The sequence below is a fragment of the Capra hircus genome, chromosome 16, assembly GCF_001704415.2.
Source record: "Capra hircus breed San Clemente chromosome 16, ASM170441v1, whole genome shotgun sequence".
Taxonomy (NCBI): Eukaryota; Metazoa; Chordata; class Mammalia; order Artiodactyla; family Bovidae; genus Capra; species Capra hircus.
In genome coordinates, this window is record NC_030823.1 from 44,170,422 (window position 1) to 44,193,737 (window position 23,316).

The following is a 23,316-nucleotide window of genomic DNA, read 5'->3' on the forward strand; positions in this document are numbered from 1 at the left end:
TCTTCAAAGAGAAGATGCTCTCTTTCAGAAAAAAAGCTTTGTCATTTTATCATCACCAGAAAGAATTATAATGTTTGAAAACGTACTTCTTTGTCTGATTTATTTACTAAATATACCAAGCCCAGTTTGCTCAAACAGCATATCTTCGAAACTATGAAAGCCTTCTTTCTTAACAGGTACACTAAGAATACCCTGCTGTATTCACAACTGCATCCGGGTATCATTTGAACTTTATGATTAAGTACATGATGGATTATTAATTTTGGGGTACTCTGGGTCATACTGCAGTACAAAAATGCACATCATTATAGGTCCCTAGTTTTGGACATGCATACTTGATAAATAAATGGGCTTTTAAACAATTGAAACATGCCATATTCTGTGTTCAATTTTTAAACATGCAATATCTGTACTAACAGTCCTCTGGCTGGAAGAATGCAAGGCATGCACTGATGCCACCTTTCCTTCTGGGCATGCAATGTACCCGTACTTGTGCAGACCTCCTTGCCGAATTACCGCAAAATGTGCATGCTACTTCAGATACGACACCTGGCTTCTGCACTAGCACGGGACTCATTTACCAATGTGCAACAGAAACTCCATCACTGGTGAGACTTCTAGGATTTAAAGAACTCTGAACTCAAAACCTGAGAGCATAAACACAAAGATCTCCATTCACAATTTCTCTAGTGGGAACAGGAAGGCTTTACAAATCTTTTTTTCTTCTTTTAGTAAAGTCTTCAAGTTTTTATTTTTATATTTTTATTTTTTGGCCACGCCGCCCAGCCTATGGGATCTAGGCTCCTGACTAGGGGTCGAACCCAGGTTCCTAGCAATGGAAGTGCAGAGTCAGGCTCAGGTCCTTAGTCACTGGACCACCAGGGAAGTCCCGCCTTACAAATCTTAAATTCATCATTGGGATGAACTAAAAAGGAACATGAATTATAGACCAGAAATGTTTTATAATAGATGTTCACACCAAAACTCTGTGATCAGTTGGTCACGTGGGTATACTGCAAACTTTTTTAAGTTAAAATGGTCACATTTGTTTCTGCGGCTTTTTTTTTTTTCCCCTAGTTTCTTTTTGAGCTAATTAAAATGTCAACTAAGGTTTTAAAATTACTATGTAAATATGGTGCTTTGAAACTAGTGCTGGCTTCACACACCATTAAGTTAAAGAGAGTTGCATGTCCACACACAGAATGACCACAATTATCAACTTAGGAAAAATGAGATATTCCTATTTCCAGATATATTTTCTAGGCTTTCCAAAGTACTGAATTCAAATGGAGAATTTAGTTTTTAGTTTCATGGTACAGTTTTCACAGTCTGCTTGCATTATAAATACAAAACATCAAAACGAATTAAATGGCATAGGCATTTTTTAAAAGGAAGGTGTTAAAGGAGAAATTAGCAAAAAAGGAAGATAATGCATGTTCCAATAGCTTAGTGTGTGTGTTAGTCCTCACAACCTCATCACCTTCTCCAGTTTGTAAATAGAGAACCTGAGATTTGCAGAATTGAGCAGCCTGCCCAATTATACATAATAGTTAACAAAGGGCAGAATGCGTGTCGTATGAAGGAAAGAAGGTTAACAAAGGGCAGAATGGCGATTTGGAGCCAGGTTTATCTGGCTTCACTCCTCCACTCTGATGCCTCGAACACTATCTCAGGGCAACAGCAACAAAGAATAAATGCTTAAACCCAACTTTTCTTTGTCTTTTCCAAAAGTCTGTACAGAAAACATGCATTTAGAAATTTCCTGTGGCATGGGTGAGTACAATGTTGAAACTGATGACAATTCCCTTTTCTCAATTCTAAGATGCCATCCTTTATAAAACCATGTGTTGATTTTATTACAGTGTTTTAGAGGGGAAAATAGCTCCACACAAAACGTACATCTGAAGCAGATCTGAAACAGATCTGAAGCAGATCTGAAACGTGAAAGGAATGAATGCGTCTAAGAAACAGGGCAGCCGAGGACCGTTAGCATCATTTACCAATTCCTGAGCATGTTGATTGCTAACATACTCCTAGAAGTGGCTTTTACAGTCTGCTCTACTGAGATCATAAATGGAGATTTATGTGACTCAAGGGTAGATTATTAGGGTAAGACAGTGGTGCCTAATTTTTTGTTTTGCTTTAAATCAAATGTCAACTGGATAAAGTCTGTTTGAATGTTAGGCTGACTCCCCAAAAAACCAGAAGACACTTATATTCACTGAAGTGAATGAGAACAACTTCTGATATGAGGATTTTTGTTAATAAATTCTGAGAGTTAGATGTTTCAAATCAGAGTATTTCAAATAGTCACAGAAATTTTTCTGCCTTGTCTCACTCATTCAAGACGTGAACTAAAAGGCACAGGTTAACTGAAAATACTTCTACCATGAAAAGGATGTACAATAAAAGTTTAACAATTATTATTTCTGGGTGATATCCCTTGCTTATTTGTATTTCCAGAATGCACTACAATGAGTATGTGTTTCCTTCATAATAATGATCTCTGCTTGTCATTTTATAAAACAACTTATATGTTTCTATCCATCAGTTACAACTACTGTGTCTTACAAATACTGTAGTCACATGACATAACAGAACAACTGAAAAATTCAGTGGAGGGGAAAAGATCACTTTTATAGACCAAAACCAAATACAATGGATGGAGCTAGTTTCATTGATCCTGCCTATATTGGGAGTGTCTTTTCAGTGTGAAAACTTGGCAAATGTAGGAGCAGAATTTCTGAAATTGGAAATATACTTGAAATTTCAGTAACTGTAGTCATCACATCTGCAGAACTGAGAATGCATTGGAAGTCACCACATTTATAGAACCGAGGAGACAGATGCCCAAGTCGTCACGTCTACAGAACTGAGGAGACAGATGCCCAAGTCGTCACGTCTACAGAACCGAGGAGACAGATGCCCAAGTCGTCACGTCTACAGAACCGAGGAGACAGATGCCCAAGTCGTCACGTCTACAGAACCGAGGAGACAGATGCCCAAGTCGTCACGTCTACAGAACCGAGAATACAGATGCCCAAATCATCACATACAGAACTGAGAATACAGATGTCCAAGTCACCCCATCTACAGAACTGAGAATACAGATGACCAAGTCACCCCATCTACAGAACTGAGAAAACAGATGCCCAAGTCATCACAAAAAGAACTGAGAATATAGATGTTCAAGTCATCACGTCTACAAAACTGAGAATATAGATGTCCAAGTCATCACGTCTACAGAACTGAGAATACAGATGTCCAAGTCACCACATCTGCAGAACTGAGAATACAGATGTCCAAGTCACCACATCTATAGAACTGAGCATACAGATGTCCAATAACCTTTGGTTACATTATGTTACACAAACTCAACTAAGGGTTACTAAGTTTTGCGTTCTCTTAAAGAATTACAAGTGATAGACTCATTCAGGTTGAGGAAAAAAATGAATCTAATAATCTCCATGTTAAAAAAAAACAAAACAAAGTAAAGTCACTCAGTTGTGTCCAACTTTTTGTGACCCCATGGACTGTAGCCTATCAGGCTCCTCCGTCCATGGGATCTTCCAGGCAAGAGTGCTGAAGTGGATTGCCATTTCCTTCTCCAGGGGATCTTCCCAACCCAGGAATTGAACCTGGGTCTCCCGCATTGCGGGCAGACACTTTACCGTCTGAGCCACCAGGGAAGCCCCCCAAAAAACAAGGCCTGTGATAATTACACTTACTTCTGAATTCCCTTGCATGGAAGACAAGCAAAGCAGTCTTCCTTGAGATTGTGAAGACAACCATATAGATAGAAACTGTAGCTTCTGCAGGTACAAGGAGATTGTTACTCTAAGGAGAGCTTCCAGGACCACGTATCTGAACTTTGCACCTATAACTTGGGAAATGGTCCTTGTGTTACTGGCTTGGACTTATACAGTAATCACAAGGTAAGACTTTGGCCTGTGACCATCCAGCTATTAAAATTAAAGACAACTCTGAGATTACCCCCCAAACATTCTAGGCTGAAAATCATCACTGTAGGATATTGCTTCAGTCTCAGCCCAAACCGCGTTGCACTGTAATGCACTTAAGTGAGGAAGAAAAGCAACAGCACTGAAAGCCAGCAGAAGCCCACGGGGTTTCTGTCCATCAGACGTCCCATGATCATTTATGGATGAATGAAGTAGGCCTGCTTCAGAAACTCATAGCAAACAATGGCTCCATGGGTAAAGCGTTAGGCAAAGCGGCTTCATTACATCTACTTGGTGATGCTCAGCCAGGGAAATGTGTCATGAGTCAGTGGATCTTGGCAGGTATATTCTTGCAATGCTGGACGTCAGAAATGTACAGGGCAGCCAGAGGCGGCTTTCTGCTTAGTTACCTGTGGTTCTGAGAGCTGCAATAGCTTGTGGGGGGGATTAGGAAAAGAGAGGTCTTGCCATTTTCCGGATACCTCATTAGGATTGCAAAATGAAAAAGACAGAGAGGCCCAATAAGAACAACACAGAGCATGTTGTCTGCAATGTAACACACACCACTGTGTTCCCAAAAGATTCATTTCCTAAAAGAGGCAAGTAAGACAGAATTACGTTGGAGATTTTAATGAGATGCCACGTCCCACCTTCATCTCTCACTCCTCCCTGAGCTGACTGGGCCACTTGGAAATTCACCTAACGTCACGTTTAACTAGCGAAGTGAGACATCCAAGTTGCTGACAGATACTGTTATTTTCCTTAATTAAACAGCTCACTCGCAGGCATTGTTAGAGAGCTGCCCTTTGGACGAAAGTGGAGAGAACCACACACAAAGTCTATGTGTGACCTGCTAGTGACCCACTGCAGATATTTGGCTCGACTGCTCTCAAGAATCTGCGCTGTCAACGCTACTTACCAAGATAACTAGCAGCATCTGGTTAAGTGTTTGGAAACCCAGCTGTCAAATAGAAAACCTGTTGTTTAAAAATGTGTGATCAGAAAGTGTTATTTCTTCTTCCTCCAATCAGGCTCTTTTCCTTCCAGTTGCGTGGTTTCACCCACCTTTACTGAACATTGGTAGCTAGGCCAGCAATTTATAAGAAATTGGTTATTTCAATACCAGGAGTCCTGCTGTTTACAGTACCTGCAAGGACTATAACAGGTTATTAGGCTCTCTTGCAGAAATCTGATCTCATCAGGGAAAGAAGAAATTTGTCTAAGGCAATTTCTATTTTAGTCTCAATACCTTGAGAATAAACCTGTTAGGTAATTCAGCTGTTTTCTATTTTTTTTTTCATCTGAGGCATCCTGGTTTTCTGCTGTAACACTGAATAACACCGTTTGAGACACTCAAAATCCAACTGGAATGCAGAATTATTTTCAGCCTGTGCACTGAAAAATTTCTTCAAGCTTAGCAATCCTTCAGCCATTTACTGAAGTTGTATCACACCTCAATGAACTAAGAAAATAATAATTAAAACTGTTGACTCAAATATCTGTGTTTAATGCTTTCTTGAATAGATAGTTATTGTGTCCAAGACAAAATAAATTCCTCTGACAGCATTAGGATTTGGATGACTCCATTTTAAGTTACTGGATAAATTAGGGGCGAAGTCTGGAGGAAAGACTTAAGTGAAAATGAGCTAGATTCGGCGAAGACCATTTGGTGCTTTTTCTTAGCTTTCCCCGAGGCTGATAATTTGAATGGGTATTTTCTGATGGCTCAGCTGCTGGAATTAGCCTACTGGCTCCCAATTCTGATGACTGACATCACTTCTGTTTTTATATCTTTCTCCTTCATTAATTTAGGAGTTGGGGTCAAATTACCTTTTATATACGCTATACTGTGAAATTTCATTCTTTCACTTTTCAAATTATTATCTCTGAATACGACTTTAAGTGTCTTAACTATGGTGTACTGTATACATTAGTAAGTATATTATCTTCTTTGACATAAATTCCAGGAATATAAATCCTCCTCAGAGAAAGCCCTGCCTCCCGAGGGACTTCAACCCAGGGACTCTTAGAGGGCCATCCTGACTTCTCCTGTGGACAGAGAGGACACGAGATCCTACTGGGAATTAGACAAGACACAGAGGAGCTGTTCCTCATTTCAAGTTGCTATTTAGTTGCTCAGTCGTGTCCGACTCTTTTGTGACCCCATGGACTGTAGCTCACCAGGCTCCTCTGTCCCTGGGATTTCTCAGGCAAGAATACTAGAGTGGGTCACCATTTCCTTCTCCTGGGGATGTTCCTGACCCAGGGATTGAACCTGAGTCTCCTGCATTGCAGGCAGGTTCTTTACCACTGAGTCACCTGGGAATTCATGTTAAGAGAAAAATAACCATGTTGGCGGGAACCTGAAAGCTTCTGAGTTCCTCTCTCTCCAGCCCCCTAAGACTGAAAGGGATGGGGGTGTTATGAAATTCCAAGTTTTCATGCATGAGGAGGAATTTTAGGAACTCACAGCAGAATGCAACAGGCATTCAGGAAATGAAGGTGGGGACTCTGGTTGGCATGGAAAAGCACTTCTAGAAAATGTACTCTTAAAAAGGATCATTAACATACCAGACCCTAACAAGCTTCAAAAGTGCATAAGCAACCGCTTTTACTAAACTGTTGGATCCTTGCAGCGAACTATATAAATTGCATAGAACATGCAAGATACTACCACTTATAATTAAATTGAATACTAGGGCATGCATCTGTTCTCTTGGGAGTTTTCTTTTTTTAATGGAAAGAGATATTATCCATGTATGCAGAGAGTGAGGGGGAATAGAAAAAGAGAGAAATGGAGATTTGTGTCCCATTTTTCTCTTGTATTTCAAACACAGAGGCATCTGCTCAAATCTCTGAGCTGGCTCCACCACATGGGACCTGAAATAATTCAACTGTAAGCAACTGCCTAATTCTAGAGAGCTCTGACCAGTTAAATTTACAATGGCATGTAGCTGCTTTACATTTTTTAAAATAAATTTCTCCTTCAGTGTCAACTTTTTACAGGATAACTAATATATTAGTTATCCAGTTGTGTCCAACTCTTCGTGACCCCATGGACTATAGCCTGCCAGGTTCCTCTGTCCACGGGACTCTCCAGGCAAGAATACTGGAATGGGTCGCCATTCCCTTTTCCAGGGGATCTTCCTGATCCAGGGACTGAACCCAAGTCTCCTGCATTGGCAGGCAGATTCTTTACCACTGAGCCACCTGGGATCTTGACTTAGGAAGAACAATAAAAACTCAATTCTCTTGTCACCCTAGGTCAGCAAACTACAGCCTGTGGACCAAATCCAGCCCAATGCACATGTGTGTAAATAAAGCTTTATTGGAATACAGCCATGACTATCCACTGATGGGACTGTCTGTGGCTGTTCTCATGCTTCAGTGGCAGAACTGGATACAGGGGTCCTCTCCTTATCCATGGTTTTGCTTTCCAAGGTTTTAGCTGCCCACAGGTCAACTGTGGTCTGAAAATATTAAATGGAAAACTCCAGAAATAACAATTCATGAGTTTTAAATTGTGTGCTGTGTGAGTAGCGTGATAAAATCTCACACTGCCCTACTTGGTCCTGCCTGGGACATGAATCACCCTTTTGTCCAGCACATCTGTGCTGTATACATGAACTGCCTGTCAGTATAGGCGAAAACATAGTATATATACGTATGCATGTTTAGGGTCTGGTACCACCCATCCACTAGGCATCCACTGGGGTCGTGGCATGCGTCCCCCTTGGATAAGGGGAACTGCTATATTGCAACAGACATTTATTACCTAGTCTTTTAATTAAAAGGCCTTTTAATGTTTGGATTGAAATATAATAAATAAATATTAGCATCAACACAAATGTGGTTATATGGGAAATAACATCTCCAGAGACATTAGAAGTTTGGGAATTTTTGAAGCATGATCTTTTCTCAGAAATCTTGTAAATGATTAAATAGAGTGCTAGCGTAAGGTAAGAAGGGAGGATGTTGGATGTAGTTGAGTTGATAGAGGTAACTGCAATGTTTTATTTTATTTTTCTGCCATGTTAGATTTTTAAATGCATCTTAAGACTATCTCTAGGACAGAAGTTGTCTAGCTAACCTAAATTCAAGTCTGATTTTGGTGAATTCAATTTCTGGCTGTTAAAACACAGTTTTCTGCCCGCTACATCCTTCATTATAACCTAAGATGTGTTTGAGCAAATTCCAGGAGACAGTAAAGGACAGGGAAGCCTGGCATGCTGCAGTCCATGGGCTCACAAAGAGCTGGACATGATTTAGCAACTGAACAATAACAACAAAGACTTGTGATAGTCATGTCTGCATACTTACAAGTCAGCATCAGATTCTAAAAATCTCACAGACACTTACATGGTCCACTGAACTACCACTATCATTTCTTTAAAACACAAATTTTCTTGGAACATCCACTCGGGACCTTGATATAGAATGTACAGGTTTCAGACACTTCACACCACTCTGTCTTTCTTCAGCACTGTCATTATATCTTGGAAGTTGGGTTCACTCCCTTTTGGATAATGAATGTACTGGGCCGGTTCAGGAAGCGCAGCTCTGGGTACTGACTTGGCTCTGGGTACTACTGACTTACCTCCTAGCACTAGGGAAGGGGAGAGCTAGAAAATGAAACTATGTAACTCTAAATAAGAAATAGATGAGTTAAAAGAAAAACACCAGTGTTGCCTAGCAAGCCTTCTTGCTTTGGAAACTGCGACACAGAAGTAGTTGAATTCCATGTAGCAGATTATCTTCATCACCAATTACCACTCGCTCAAGGTTTCCTTCTAGCGCAGCCTTGTTTAGATTTAAACTTGTCCCACCAGCCACCTTTTTCATACGGAAGGCTTCTCCCACCAAGTGCTAGCATGCCCTGTGGTGGCTTCAGGGCCTTTCAGCTGCTCATGCATTTTTGTATGTCTGTATGTGACTGTTTTCCTGTTGTATAAAGTAGCAGTGTTAGTAGTCAGGGTTAGTTTTTATCTTATTTCATTCGAAATGGATGTGAAACTTTACTGGCATACCTAGGCTGCAGCCCCATGCAAGCAAGCAAAAAGCAAAATATTGAAAATGGAAGGTAAAGATAAACTGGCTAGCAGGCAGCTACACTCACCCTTTTGTACAGCCTATGGTCCACCAGGGGGCTTTAGACAGTAAAACAACACCAAAGAGCTATTAGCATGTGAGGGTCACAACAGAAATCTTATAAATAGCTTTATTTCAACAACAACAACAAAGAGACTATAAAGTAGTTCCTTTTTTTTTTTCTGGAAAGAAAGAAAAGGAGAGTGGTGGTGGGAGATGTGAAATGAGCAGGTAGGAAAGTCACCAGTTTTTTTTTCGGTCTAAAAATGTTGAGGTCACATGACTTGGCAAAATCCTTAAGAAATGGGACACTTGCTAACTCCCGATGCCACTTCCTACCTACATTTTCTGAGAGGGCATCACAGGAGATTTCCTGTTTTAATGCTTCTAAGGGACAATACAGATGATGGTCTCTCTTAAGATAATATTCAATAACCTGGATGGAACAGCAACAAGGTGACACTTATTCTAGGGGAAGTGAGTTCAAACTTCCGGGACAGATTTTCAGGATTTCTTCAAGTTCCTTCATTGACTATATAGGCATGGAAGGTGAATACTGACCATGCATAGTAGACAAACGTTACTCCAATTTGCCTGCACATTTTTTCTAACATCTGGAACTTCTCCACTGGAATATCAAGGGGCAAGTTAAAAAAAGAAAAAAAAGAGCCAAGAGACGTCATTGTTTAATCCCAAACAGTGAATGGAACTTCAGACCCAGAATCTGATATTCTCTTCATAACAAATCTTCTTGTTAGCTTCATGAGGTTATTCCTGGTAAAAAATAAAGGCTGAAGAAAGACAAAACCCTCATGAAATGCTTCTCTACCAGTCTGAAAAAGGAGAACTCTTAAAAACACACGAGTGAAACCATTCCTTCACCCAGGCTCCTAAGTGAAGCAAACTTTTGGGCATTTATGTTCTTACCCTCTCAGTTCACCCAAGGTAAACACAGTCAGTTGTGGCCAAAAAAAAGAAGAAGAAGAAGAAAATAGGACTGTATTGAACAGCTTTGCTCACATTCACCAAGGAGGTATTGGTTGTTCAGTAACTTAGTTGTTTCCTAGTCTTTGCGACCCTGGGTAGCCCACGAGGCTCCTCTGTCCAGGGGATTCTCCAGGCACAAATGCTGGAGTGGGTAGCCATGTCCTCCTCCAGGGGATCTTCCCGACCCAGAGAGCGCACACACATCTCCTGCATTGGCAGGAGGATTGTTTACCACTGAGCCACGTGGGAAGGCCAAGAGGCATTACGCATGCATATTTTCAAAGTTTGAGGATACAGAATTGAGAACACATTTGTTTGACGTGGCTTAAGGAAGAGCAATGTTGAGGGGGTTTTTCTTGAAGATCAAATCTGCTGGGAGAGTGTTAACCACAGACTCAGTGGTGCTGGGGAGAATCCTCCTGGGCTTTTTGTTTTGCAGGAGGAAGAGGAAGAAGGAAGAAGAGCGTGAACACGTATGGAAAAAGGCACAGGGAAGGCCTTGGTATTGTCACCAAAGGAAGAACAGCAACTCCTCAATTTGGCTGCAGGTCCTCTAAGGCAGGTATGACTAAATAATAAGGAGGAGACTGATTTTGGTAAGGCCTGGAGAATTCACTTCATCATGTCCTGGTCCTGCCCCATATTTTGATATGCATTTTCTAACAAGACTTGCTATTTCAGAACATTGATATGGGAGGTCTTATCACTTAGCTAATCATGGGGAGAACCCCAATCACCGCAGGTGGAGAGCAAAAGCACTGCAGAGGAATATGGTAAGAGTGCTTCAGCTGCCCTGGCAGCAATTCTGGCCAAAGAGCACCGTATATATCCTAAAGAATGTTCCTTTTAATTATTACTGCATGTGTAGCTCTGTCCACTTTCCCTTCCATGTTCATATAAACAAATTATTTTGTTAATTTAAGTAAAAGTGCACACAAGTAGCCAGTTAACCCCTAGTAAGTGTCAGAGTTAAAATATTGCCAAAGTTAGCAAGCAGACAATTTGAGGGGGAAAAACACTAAAGTGAAACCTCTGAGGAGTCACACTACACCCAGACAGCTTGGGCTCTGGGTACAATGAAATGGGAAGAAACTGGTCATTAAAGAGCTTGCTTTCAAGTTTGCGTCTGTGAACTGCATGGCTCCTGATGGACGGAAAAACAACAAAACAACGTGGAGAGTCGTCTGAACACAGCTCAGACAGCCAGTGTCACAGAAGTGAGGACAGAGCATTAACCCATGTAAAGAAAACAAACGCGCGGTTCACCAGCCCCCAAAATCTGAGTCAAGGACCCAGTCTTCACCAAGGCATCTCAAACTCGGGAAAACAGAGAGAAAGGTTTAGCTCCACAGGAAGACGCTGGAGTCATCAGGGCCCACTTCTAGTTGGAAATTCACCTCCCATCTCAAGGTGCCTGTCCTTTCCTGCCCAGTTTCCTTCCAACCACCTCTCCTGTTCCCCATCACAGAAGAGTGGGAATTGATCGGTTGATGGAGGGTGTTAGCCCTGACATCACCAGCAGAGGGCACAAGTTATACAGTGGAAACTACATCAGAAAACTTGGTACTCGTGGTTTCCCATCCTTTCCTTCAGAAGAGAAACTTTGTCTTTTCTGTTTGGACACACAGTAACACAGTAAGCATTTAGAGCGAAGACCACACTGCTGAAGAAAAATCTGGAACGAAAAGCTACTCAGCTAAGTTCTCCTCAAACCAAAACAGAAAAACACTGGCACGATCCCAGTGATTCAATATACACTCAGCATCGTCTGGAACAGAGAGCAGGGTTCTCACGACTCTGTTCCTAGATAGAGTTTCGTCATCCTGGTGCCACTTTAGCCAGATTATCTGTGGGGCAAGGGGGCGGTTAGCTTCACCTAGGAGTTTATGAGTGGTTAAGGCAATGCGGGTGGTTTCATTCTGGATGAGGAAAATGTCAAAATGAGGGTGGAAGTACCTGTGGCGACAACGGCGTAGAAACCTCATTATTTTCCGAGCAGCCTGGTCCTGCTTTTTGGTTAGCAAACTGCTCCTGAAAAAGCCAGAATACGAATTACGGTCACGAGAACAGTGTAGTGATGTTTCATGTGTGAAAGCTGAAAGCAAGTCAGTGGTGCAAGAGAACTTTTAACCTAACAGTTCATGGAGCAAGTTCAACAGCACAAGCCTATCTTGTGGATGTGAGTCTGGGCATCACTGGGAGAGATGGAAGGGGGGAGGTGTAAACGCTCTCACCACTCAAAGGGAGACAACGGAAGGACTGAAAATAAGATGTCCTCTCACTACTCCTCAAGTCTTTGTAAGCTCGATTTGTTGAAAACGGGATGAGATAGACACTCATTCGCCTGTGTTTAGGCTTCCTCAGTTTAGACATTCATTCTCTCTTTGGGCTATTATTTTAAGACTTTTTTTTTTTTTTGGATGTGGACCATTTTAACAGTCTTTATTGAATTTGTTCAATAAAGAACCAAAGAGCTGACTCATTGGAAAAGATGCTGGTGCTGGGAAAGACTGACGGCAAAAGCAGAAGGGGGCAGCAGAGGGTGAGACAGATAGCATCACCAACCCAATGGACAGGAACCTGAGCAAACTCTGAGAGATAGTGAAAGACAGAGGAGCCGGGTGGGCTGCAGTCCATAGGGTCGCAAAGAGTAGGACACAGCTTAGCAACTGAACAACAACAAATTGAATTGGTTACCCCTATTGCTTCTACATTATGACTTTATTTTTTTTTGGCTGCAAGGCATGTGGGATCTTAGCTCCCTCACCAGGGAATCGAACCCGCACTCCCTGCATTGGAAGGTGAAGTTTTAACTACTGCACCACCAGGAAGTCCCTGGGCTATTGTTTTCTAAACTTTTGTCATTGTATTTTCCAGGGCTAAAACTCTTTATGACTCTCTGCAAAATGGAATAGCTCAGCCCTGCTGACTTTTCCAAGGTCCTGGGGGTAGACACACTACAATTTAGACCATGATCCCACGTGTGCATCCACTCACTGAGTGCTCAGTTGCGTCCAGCTCTTTGCAACCCCTGGACTGCAGCCCACCAGGCTCCTCTGTCCATGGATTCTCCAGGCAAGAATACTGGAGAGGGTTGTCATTTCCTCCTCCAGGAGATCTTTCTGACCCAGGGATAGAACCCACATCCCTTTTGTCCCCTGCACTGGCAGGCGGGTTCTGTACCACTGTGCCACCTGGGCAGCCCCAGTTGACTGTATTAGGGTGATACCTTTCTGAGTAGGAACTGTGGTCCTTCCAGGTTCTGATACAAGTTGAAACTGGGTGGGGCATCAGAATGATTGGGTGGGGGGTGGAGAGAGACAGAAGGAGCTAAATGGACCAAAATGGGCAAAGGGCACAGGTGTAACTCTACAGTAACACAGCCTCTAGACTGCTCTGGGAGGAAATCACTGCAGGATGCTTCGCTCCCTGTACAGACAGACCCGCGCGTCTGCAAGGGGCTGCTCTTAAGCCCGAGTCGGGGTTCTCCTGGCTGCCACGAGATCTCCACCCACCTGAGCTTCTGCTGTACGATGACTGCTGTCCGGCGTGCCTGCCGTCTCTTGCCACACTTCTTATAACTCCGGTAGAACTTCTGGATTAGCACAGCAGCGCGCCGGCTCTGCTGGAATTTTTTTTGTTCGTAGTAACTCCGGAATTTGCTCTGGATCAAGATGGCAGCCTGGGTCATCTTTTTGTAAAGTGCGTACTGTGAGGGCACAAGGAGAAGCAGAGCAGTAACAAGGGGAGCCACGCAGGCGGGGTGTCCTCCGAGCCGACCGGGTGAGGACGGCAAGAAGGAAAACTACATCTCTCTTTCCTTTTCGTGCTCTGTTCTGGCTTTCATCAGAAAAGAGGCAAATGAAGCTTCTTTCCACCTACCTTTCCAAAATGCAAAATGTTAACTTTAAGAGTCGCCTTCAGACAATGCACTACTGCTTTAAATATGTTTTCCCCCACCTCAAATATCAAAACCATTTACCCTTCTTGGAAAAGAGATTTAACAGCAATAAATTGAGACACTTGAGTTGAAAAAACATATTTAGGAAGTAAAATTTTATGATTTTTTTTTGTTTGTTTGTTTTTTGTTTTGGCCAAACTGCTTGGCAGGTGAGATCTTAGTTCCCAACCAGGGATTGAACCCGTGCCCCTGCATTAGCCGTGTGGAGTCTTAACCTCTGGACCACCAGGGAAATTTCAGGAAGAAAACTTTACATGTTGAAGATGAATATTTCCTATCCGATTTGGAAACATTTTGAATTAATCCTTTTTGGATGCTTCCCAATTCCTGCCAAACACAAATCCACTTAGCAGGCAGCAGCATCTAACTGCTAACTAGCAGTTCCACACGACATATTTCTGAGTTACAAGGTCCCAAATACAAGGCTTATCATGAAACGCTGACACCTTTAAGCCACTTTAACCTGCAAAAGATTAACGCTTGTCAGACCAACACAGCGGTGAAGCCATGAAATCTGGAAGGTGGCCCCAGAGCCGGGGACCACTTGGGAGTCAGTCCCTGTGCCCTCCGGCCAGCCTGCCACAGAGATGGAAAGTGAGGCACGAAGGCACGCTCGGGGAGAATGAGTCCTTTCCCTGCCAGGCACGAAAAACGCAGAGCTCTGCAGATGTCAGCAAAGGCTCTGTCCAGATTGCTAACCACTTAGACTATGACTCTAGGGACCAGAAGTCACAGGTGAGGGCTTTGCTCACAAGAAGCCAACTTACCATGAGAGGGCCAAGTGCTCCTCAGAACATCCCTGTGCCTAAGTCTCTCTCTGCATGTATGAGGTGGAGGGAGGGGCAAAAACTGACTTCTCAAAAGGTTCCAGACACAGGGCCCTGTTGCAAGAACCCTCTTGAGTCTTATCTGACCTGCTTGACATTTTCGTCTGGCCCAAAGTCTTTCAAGACAAGGGCTGCATCCCAGGGTCTCCACAGCCTTGGCCTGCATGCTCTGTGTGGTCAGAACCTTGCAGACGCAGCGCAGCACAATGGGAAGCAGGTAAACCTCCTCAGTGGCTCACTGGGTTCCCGGTAACTATCTTGGATGGATTGTTTAGATGGACACTGGCCAGGAAAATGTCCAAAGACTGCTTGCTGAAACCCACTCCAACGGCATAACCACGTGGCCCCCAAAGGATAGATGTGCTGTGGTGAGGTGGCCGGGTGAGGGGGGTGGGTATGCCTACTGAATGACCGTGCCATCCTAATGGCCCCTTCTTGTAGCTGGTGATGGGTGTGAGGTTTGTGACTCTGGTGGAATGGTTTGTGAGAGGACTTGGGTGTGTCATTACCTTCAAGGCTATCCATGTCAGCTTGGGGGAGAAACAGAAAATACAAGATTAATGTTAGATTGCTGAATAGAAGGAAATGAAAAACCAGAATCAGAACCAATGAAATGCCCAACCGAAGAAAGAAAGAAAAAAGGCAATCTGACTGTATTCATGCCTTTCATCTTCCAAAATACTTGTCTTATATTTGTCAGCACTATTTTTTAAATGCCCTCCATCTTTCTGGTTGTAGCCAACACTTCTTTGGGAGGGGATTAAAAAAAAAAAAACATACAACTAACAAACTCACATTTTGGAATAAACTCCTGCTGTAATCAAAGACTAGAAACTCTGATTCTGAGTATTGCTTTTGCTAACAAGAAGTCCTCTTGCCAAACAGAAGCCAGGATGGTTCCCAACAGGGACTGTGGTGTCAGCGTTTACACAATAAACCTTCATTTTCTGGGATCATGAACTCAACTGGCTATAAGCTGAAGACACTCCCCCTTCTCCCCTCACAATTAAGGCTTAATCCTAGAGAAACTTGAGAAAGTGGCAATCCACATGAGACATCAAGCAAATCTTAGAAATAATAAAGAGAACAGAATCCTGATTTTCTGTGTGGCTGCTATCTATCTCAGCATTTATTATTCCTTAAACAAAAGTGTAAGACCTACCAAAAGCACAACCTAAAAATTGGTTCTACTAATAGGACTGAACTTGACCGTATGAACCAGTCAAAATGCAATTCAGCACTATTTAATATCACTACCTAGGTGGTTAGAAAGGTCTAATGTTTACTTAATCTCTCTGAGTCTCAGCTTCTTCACCTGCCAAATGGAAATAAAATTGTGTACTTCAGATATTTCTGTAAGGAGAAAATGAAATGATGAGTCTGAAAGATCTAAGGTTTATCAGGCGTTCTCTGAACAATTCCCTTCCTGTCTGATGAGAGCTCCGTGACCCTGCAGGTCATTTCACAAGCAGTAACACTGAACGAAAGAGTAATTCAGGTGCTCCTCTTACAACGCTTAACTAAGGAATGCTCAGTGTAAGATACTCTGGGCTTCTTCCCATTTTCAAAGATTTTTTACAGTTCTTCATTTTACACTGGGTAAGCAGCAGCCAAAAAGGAAAATTGGCTGAAGGTTATGTGATGTGTATGATTCAAGGTCAACGATAACAACCAGTATTTACCTTCTCCCATCACCATACCAAACCTCCTCAAGCTCTTTAATTTACTAATGAGCTTATAGGCAACATGACTCACATAGAGCCTCACTTCAGACCCAAATAGCTTCCTCTGTATCAGACCAATGTTGCAGGAAATGATACCACTAAGAGGTCAACAGTCCGAACAAAAATTATTTTGTGGCAATAGTTGCAGATGGTTTTTTGTTTGTTTTTCCTTTTTCTTTCCTCTTTTGGAACATTTTCCTCTGGTCTTTAACCAAGGTGATTCGAAGCCAGTCTTTGGATCAGGCATCGGATGCTGTGCTCTCTGCCAAACATCACAAGGGACTCCCCACGCCGGTTTGGATGCTGTGTGGGTAGGACGCATTCACAAGCTGGCTCACCTGTTTATATTTTCTGTAACAACGCTGAATAACAGCTGCCGCCACTTCCTGCTGCTCCCGTAGGGGTCGGCCCTTCAGGGGAAAGCAAGGCAAGAAAAGAAAAAATGATACAGTATAAGAAATGCAGCTTTCCCAAGACTTCAATGGAATGACCACTAGTTTCATTGACTTTCTCAGAACTGAGAGTCGAGGTTTACCAAATACGACAAGTTAATATCGGGATAAATTAAGAAAAATGAATTTACAGAATACCTCTCCGGCTATTCTGGCTTTTAAACAGAACTATCATATTTGGATGTCAGCAGGCCTAAACAACAGTCAAAGGATTCAAAGAACTAGGTATTGTGCTATTTGTCCTTATAAGTTGCTGCTCTGCTCTGTCCTTCCTAAGATAACACCAAGTCCTCTTCTTCTGGGTCTAAGATTGATGACTTATAACATCTGTATGCAGGTCAGGAAGCAACAGCTAGAACTGGACATGGAACAACAGACTGGTTCCAAATAGGAAAAGGAGTATGTCAAGGCTGTATACTGTCACCCTGCTTATTTAACTTCTATGCAGAGTACATCATGAGAAACACTGGACTGCAAGAAACACAAGCTGGAATCAAGATTGCCGCAAGAAATATCAATAACCTCAGATATGCAGATGACACCACCCTTATGGCAGAAAGTGAAGAGGAACTCAAAAGCCTCTTGATGAAAGTGAAAGAGGAGAGTGAAAAAGTTGGCTTAAAGCTCAACATTCAGAAAACGAAGATCATGGCATCTGGTCCCATCACTTCATGGGAAATAGATGGGGAAACAGTGGAAACAGTGTCACACTTTATTTTTTTGGGCTCCAGAATCACTGCAGATGGTGACTGCAGCCATGAAATTAAAAGACGCTTACTCCTTGGAAGAAAAGCTATGATCAACCTAGATAGCATATTCAAAATCAGAGACATTACTTTGCCAACTAAGGTCCATCTAGTCAAGGCTATGGTTTTTCCAGTAGTCACGTATGGATGTGAGAGTTGGACTGTGAAGAAGGCTGAGCACCGAAGAATTGATGCTTTTGAACTGTGGTGTTGGAGAAGACTCTTGAGAGTCCCTTGGACTGCAAGGAGATCCAACCAGTCCATTCTGAAGGAGATCAGCCCTGGAAGGAATGATGCTAAAGCTGAAACTCCAGTACTGTGGCCACCTCATGCGAAGAGTTGACTCATTGGAAAAGACTTTGATGCTGGGAGGGATTGGGGGCAGGAGGAGAAGGGGACGACAGAGGATGAAATGGCTGGATGGCATCACCGACTCGATGGACATGAGTCTGAGTGAACTCCGGGAGTTGGTGATGGACAGGGAGGCCTGGTGTGCTGTGATTCATAGGGTCGCAAAGAGCTGGACACGACTGAGCGACTGAACTGAACTGAACACATCCCTGTTGTTGCTTAGTCACTAAGACATGTTCGACTTTGCGACATGATGGACTACAGCATGCTAAGCTTCCCTGTCCTTCACTATCTCTCAGATTTTGCTCAGACTCATGTCCAGGGAGGTCAAAGACTCCTCTGAGAAATGGTGGAAGTCTCTGGACCTTGCCCACCAAAAACACACATACAGACACTTCACCATAAAATTTTAGGAGTTCATGGGCAGCCAACAATCAGCCTCCAGGCCTCCAGCCAGAAACCCCCACTCCAGGTCATACGTTCCTTGTGGCAGAGATGTCAACTTTGTATTAACTAAATAATGAATATCTATTATTACCCTGACAGTAAGTTCAGAGGGTAATAACCATCACATTACTGGTCAGTTTTATTCCACTAAAGTTTCTGACTATTCTTAATAATCTTATGTGACCTAATTATAGAATCTTTATTTCAAATTATAAACTCAGAGAAAAAAACAAATGGCATATATTTCAGTTTGAATGATTCTGACTTTTCCCTGATCACAAAAGGACTCTGTTGTCTGTTTTTGTTTTATTTTAAAGAAGTTCTTTATTTTTGGCTGCAAAGCATGAGATCTTACTTCCCTGACCAGGAATTGAACCCTCACCCCCCTGCAGTGGTAGGGCAGAGTCTTAACCACTGGATCACCAGGGAAGTCCCCAGGACTCTTGTCTTTTACCTTGTATTTCCGGAAAGCTGTCTGGACAAGCCTGGCCGCTTCATAGAGTTCTCTCTGTTCGTGATCAGATAGGGTCAGCTGTGCAAATTCATTCTCCACCTTCTCACTGGTGGACGCACTCAGGAACTCAGACCAGTCTGCTGCAGAGGGAAGGCTGGGCTTCTCAAAAGTTATTTCACTGACTGGTGAGCCTACAGGGCTCAGGCTGGTATTAGAAGAAGGGGTGAGAGGCTCATTATATGCACTTCTGAAACAAAAGAAGACACGAGGGAGAGAGGCTGGTGATTGGTCTGCAGGATTTATCACACATTGGTCAAAAAGACAAGATGGTACCCACTGTGGACCATGAAGGATACAATCTCTACTCAGTCCAGAGAGATGCTAAGGAGACTCCGGGTGTCCTTCAGTTAGTTAACTCCATGCTGAACACCTGTTATGAGTTCAGTACTGGGCTAAGTACTAAACCCAGTAAGTCCAGTATCCAACTATGAAGCTTCAGTTGAACTGGGGAGAACATGCTATTCCTACACTCTGCTGTGGGAAGAAACCTCACGGCAGAGGTGAGGAAGAAAGAGGTCCTTGAGAGAGGCAATAGAATCCATCCTAATGCTCCCTTCCTTCCTTGATAAGGGCATCCACTACCCAGATCTCCTCAGATCCAGTGGGTCTCCTGCGCCCCCAGGCAAATCCAGGAACTCGCCCTGGGGAGAGGCCCGTGGACTTTACTGACCTGATCTGGGCAGCATTTGGCAGGTGGTCTACGTCAGCCAGGTAACCGGCCAGCCAGCTCATGGTACTGCTAATGGTGGCCGCGTCTATCCTTTCCAACGCCGGGGACTCCATGGGCACAAAGTTCTCCTGCTTGATCCGCTCAGGTGTGGCTTCAATGATGTGCTCTGCCAAGGTCATCATGTTCACCTGGAACCCGGAGGCCACAGAGCACTCAGGTTAGGATGTGGCCCTAGAAGTCAGCCAGGCCCACCTCCCGCCCGCTACGTGGGAAAGAGAGAAATGAAGCAGGGTGGGCTGACATGACAGTCCAGTGCCCTCTGATATTATCTAAAGGTTTTACATGATTCACTCACATATGCTGAGATCCCAGATCTGAAGAGCTCCAAAAATCAGCTCGGTCCAAAACCTTAAGTCTTTAAGAATATCTGGCTTATGCCTACTTTCTACTCTCAGCTAGGATCAACTGATTAAGGATACTAAGGCCTGGGCAGTTCTAGAGGACGTGGTCATATAATTATAGTGATATTGCTAGTTACCTGACCACTTGTTCTTGTTGTTTAGCTGCTGAATCATGTCTGACTCTTTGTGACCCCCATGGACTGCAGCCCTCCAGGCTTCTCTGTCTATGGGACTTCCCAGGCCAGGCAAGAATACTGAAGTGTGTTCCCACCTGACCACTATGCCCCCCCCACCACTTTGTCCTGCCCAGAGAACCCTAGTTTTGTAGAGAGCAGCAAAGAACCAAAGCCCAGGGGACAGCTGGTGACTAAGACAAGCCACCTGGTCTGATCCTCCTCTCAGTTTCCCACCTTCCTGCACCAAGGCGGGGATCTGTTACCAGCTTCTGGACAAGGAGACTATACACAAATCTGCTGGGAGAGACGTGGGCAGAGCTTCTGCTTTTCCCGGTGAAAGGTGCGGATGCACCCGGCCCTGTCCCTCTTCTCCTGCTCTGACCACAGCCAAGCTCGAGAAGCCACATTATGATCATAAAGCAATAGGAGTGAAGAGAAAAGCCAAAAGAATAGGAAAAAAAAAAAATCCAGGTCTCTGATGGCATTACTGAGTCACCAAACCTCTGGACTTGTACAAGAAAAAGAAATCACGTTCTTATGAAGCCACTGGAGTCAGGGTTGCTGATACAAGCATCCCCAAATAAATTCCTAACAGATACATTTAGGAATCCTCACAACGAGTCTGGAGCAGATCTATTCAATTAGAATCAGAGATATGAGCTTGGTTTTAAAAGTTTTCTTGCACATCTCTTGAAAATAGAAGTTGAAATACAGCAGTTTATAAGTGAACTGAAAATGTTCAGAAAGGATCTATAAAAAAATGATTAAATGCTTATCTTTCAGCATGCGTGAACCTCACGAATATTATGCTAACTGAAAGAAGCCAGGCACAGAACGTGACAGTTTATGATTCTATTTATGTAACATTTCTAGAAGCAAAATTCTAGGGGAGAGAAATCAGATCCTTAGGACTGGAATGGGAATAGAGGTTGATTGCAAAGGGGTACAGGGAACTTCTATGGGGGGAAGGAAGTGTCCTAAATGGGACTTTTGTGATGATTGTGAATTTTGTACAAACTCACAAACGTTTATTACGTTGAACACTTAAAATGAATGAATTTATGGTATGTTAAGTTATACCCCAATAAAACTTAAAAAATACTTATCTTGGGTAATTTTCGATATTGTCAACAAAGAATTGTAACAGGTATACAAATGAAAACGTTTAGGGAAGAAATATCACAGCTTTTCTTCTTCTATATTGACAGTCTTGATTGGTGACTCAAACAGGAGGAAGTGAGTCCTACCTTGATTCTTTTCCCACGAAAGTATTAAAAAGTGGAATTTCTGGAGACCAAAGGTTACAACTATCTGTAATCACTCCTCTCCCAAATCCTCTATTTTATAAGACTGTGTTAGTATAAGAACACGTTAACATCGTAAGTGCAGTACTCTGAGATACCAAGTAGATGATTTCTTAATGTGACTGCTACAAAAGGCAATGGAATTTAAATGACTTTAGGGCTTTTTATTCAAGTGACGTTGGGTTTTTATTAAAATTCTCTTTGGGTTCTAACATATGAGCAGTTTTTTCCGACAAGTGTGCTTAGATATCTCAGAACAATGATATGTATATTTACCATGTTTTTATTCATACATCTCTGTAATTATATAATCATATATTAAGTATATATACTAAGTCAAACTTTTTTCTTTTTCTCTTCACATGTACCTCAGCTGACAACTTCTGAAATAGTTGCATTAGTGCCATACTACGATTGTGATTCTGGTACCACATTTCTTTGTATTTATTTGCTTTAATATTTAGAAACTATGTTGTTAGGTGCACAACGGTTCATTATGGTCATATCTTTTTGATAAATTGTATATATACAATATTTGCCTTAATTATACTTTTTTGTCTTTTTTCTTTTCATACTCTTTTGTCTGTTATATCTTCACCTGTCAGTTCATTTTCATCATTTCTGTTTCATTTTAATTCTGTCTTTTACAAGTAGTATATAATACACTTTGCTTCTTTTTATCCAGTCTGAGAATCTTTCAATAGAATTAACAGTTTCCAAAGTGGGAATGACTCATGTTTGAAAATATTCTTATAATATTATGTTTCAGAGTATTATTTTTGTTGTTGCTTATTTTCCTTATTGCCAATTCCTGAACTTCTCCCAAGTGAGCCAAATTTTCTTTTCCCCCCTTTAAGTGACTTAGAAACCCTGAGCCTGTTCTGACACTATCTACTAACTTGACACTTCTAATAAGCATATTTCAGTCCCTGGTTTTCAGGCCCAGCTCAAAATGTTTGATTCACGAGTGGCCCAAGTGAAGAAGACAGTCCACTGGTCTTATCCATAAGCCCAGACTTTGAACCAGTCGCTGGTGAGAAAATGACAAGACCTCTAGGAAACCGGCAGGAAAGATCAAGGAAGTGCAGGTGGACGGACCAGCCCCTGCAAGCTTACCTTCTCCACGCTCACCTGTATGTCATCCATGGGCTGTGAGCACTCCTCACTCTCGGTGCCATCACGGTAGGACCCCAGCTCGCTGTTCACCACCTCTCTGTTAGCCATCATCAAGACACTCATTGGTTCCCGTGGACGCACCTGTGAAGGTGCAGCATCCTTGCCTACACTGGTCCCCTTCGGATTTCCAGTCACCTGTACTGTAGACACACCAATGTAAAGATCTTTGGGGTTCCACTTTACTACCGGCTGGGATGCAGAGGCGTGGAGGAATCCTGCAGTCTCTGGAGTGGGAGGGGAGATCTCCCGGCTGTAGTCCCTCAATCCTTCACTGGGGCTGATTGTCTCGGGGACAGGCTGCTTAGAACTAGGGCTCTGCTTCCTGATATTTGGCTGTTCCAGACTCAGTGCAGTGGACAGCAGCTTCTCCTGCCTTGCCTGGAAGTACTCGGGGTTCAATTTATGCTTTTTGGGAGCTGGATAATCTTTGTGGCTCTCACTGCTGTAGTAATTAGAGGGTTCAGACCGAGGTCTTCTCAGCTCTGAAAAGTACAGTAGAAAGGACAGTCAGGACAGGTGGTACAGTGAGGAAT

General features: G+C 42.8%; 1 protein-coding gene across 2 annotated transcripts in view; it reads right to left on the minus strand.

Annotated features, from left to right (window-relative positions):
* CAMTA1 (calmodulin binding transcription activator 1) overlaps window positions 1-23,316 on the minus strand; it is a 979,917-nt gene that overhangs the window by 4,656 nt on the left and 951,945 nt on the right. The window contains exons 16-23 of one of the 2 annotated variants that reach the window (XM_018060410.1): window positions 22,739-23,265; window positions 19,727-19,914; window positions 18,997-19,243; window positions 16,885-16,956; window positions 15,332-15,352; window positions 13,550-13,743; window positions 11,991-12,065; window positions 9,076-9,106 (exon numbers count right to left, since the gene is read on the minus strand). In XM_018060410.1, the coding sequence (XP_017915899.1) occupies window positions 9,076-9,106; window positions 11,991-12,065; window positions 13,550-13,743; window positions 15,332-15,352; window positions 16,885-16,956; window positions 18,997-19,243; window positions 19,727-19,914; window positions 22,739-23,265 (1,355 nt within the window). The remainder of the gene's footprint in view (window positions 1-9,075; window positions 9,107-11,990; window positions 12,066-13,549; window positions 13,744-15,331; window positions 15,353-16,884; window positions 16,957-18,996; window positions 19,244-19,726; window positions 19,915-22,738; window positions 23,266-23,316) is intronic. The other variant, XM_018060411.1, reaches the window with a different exon arrangement.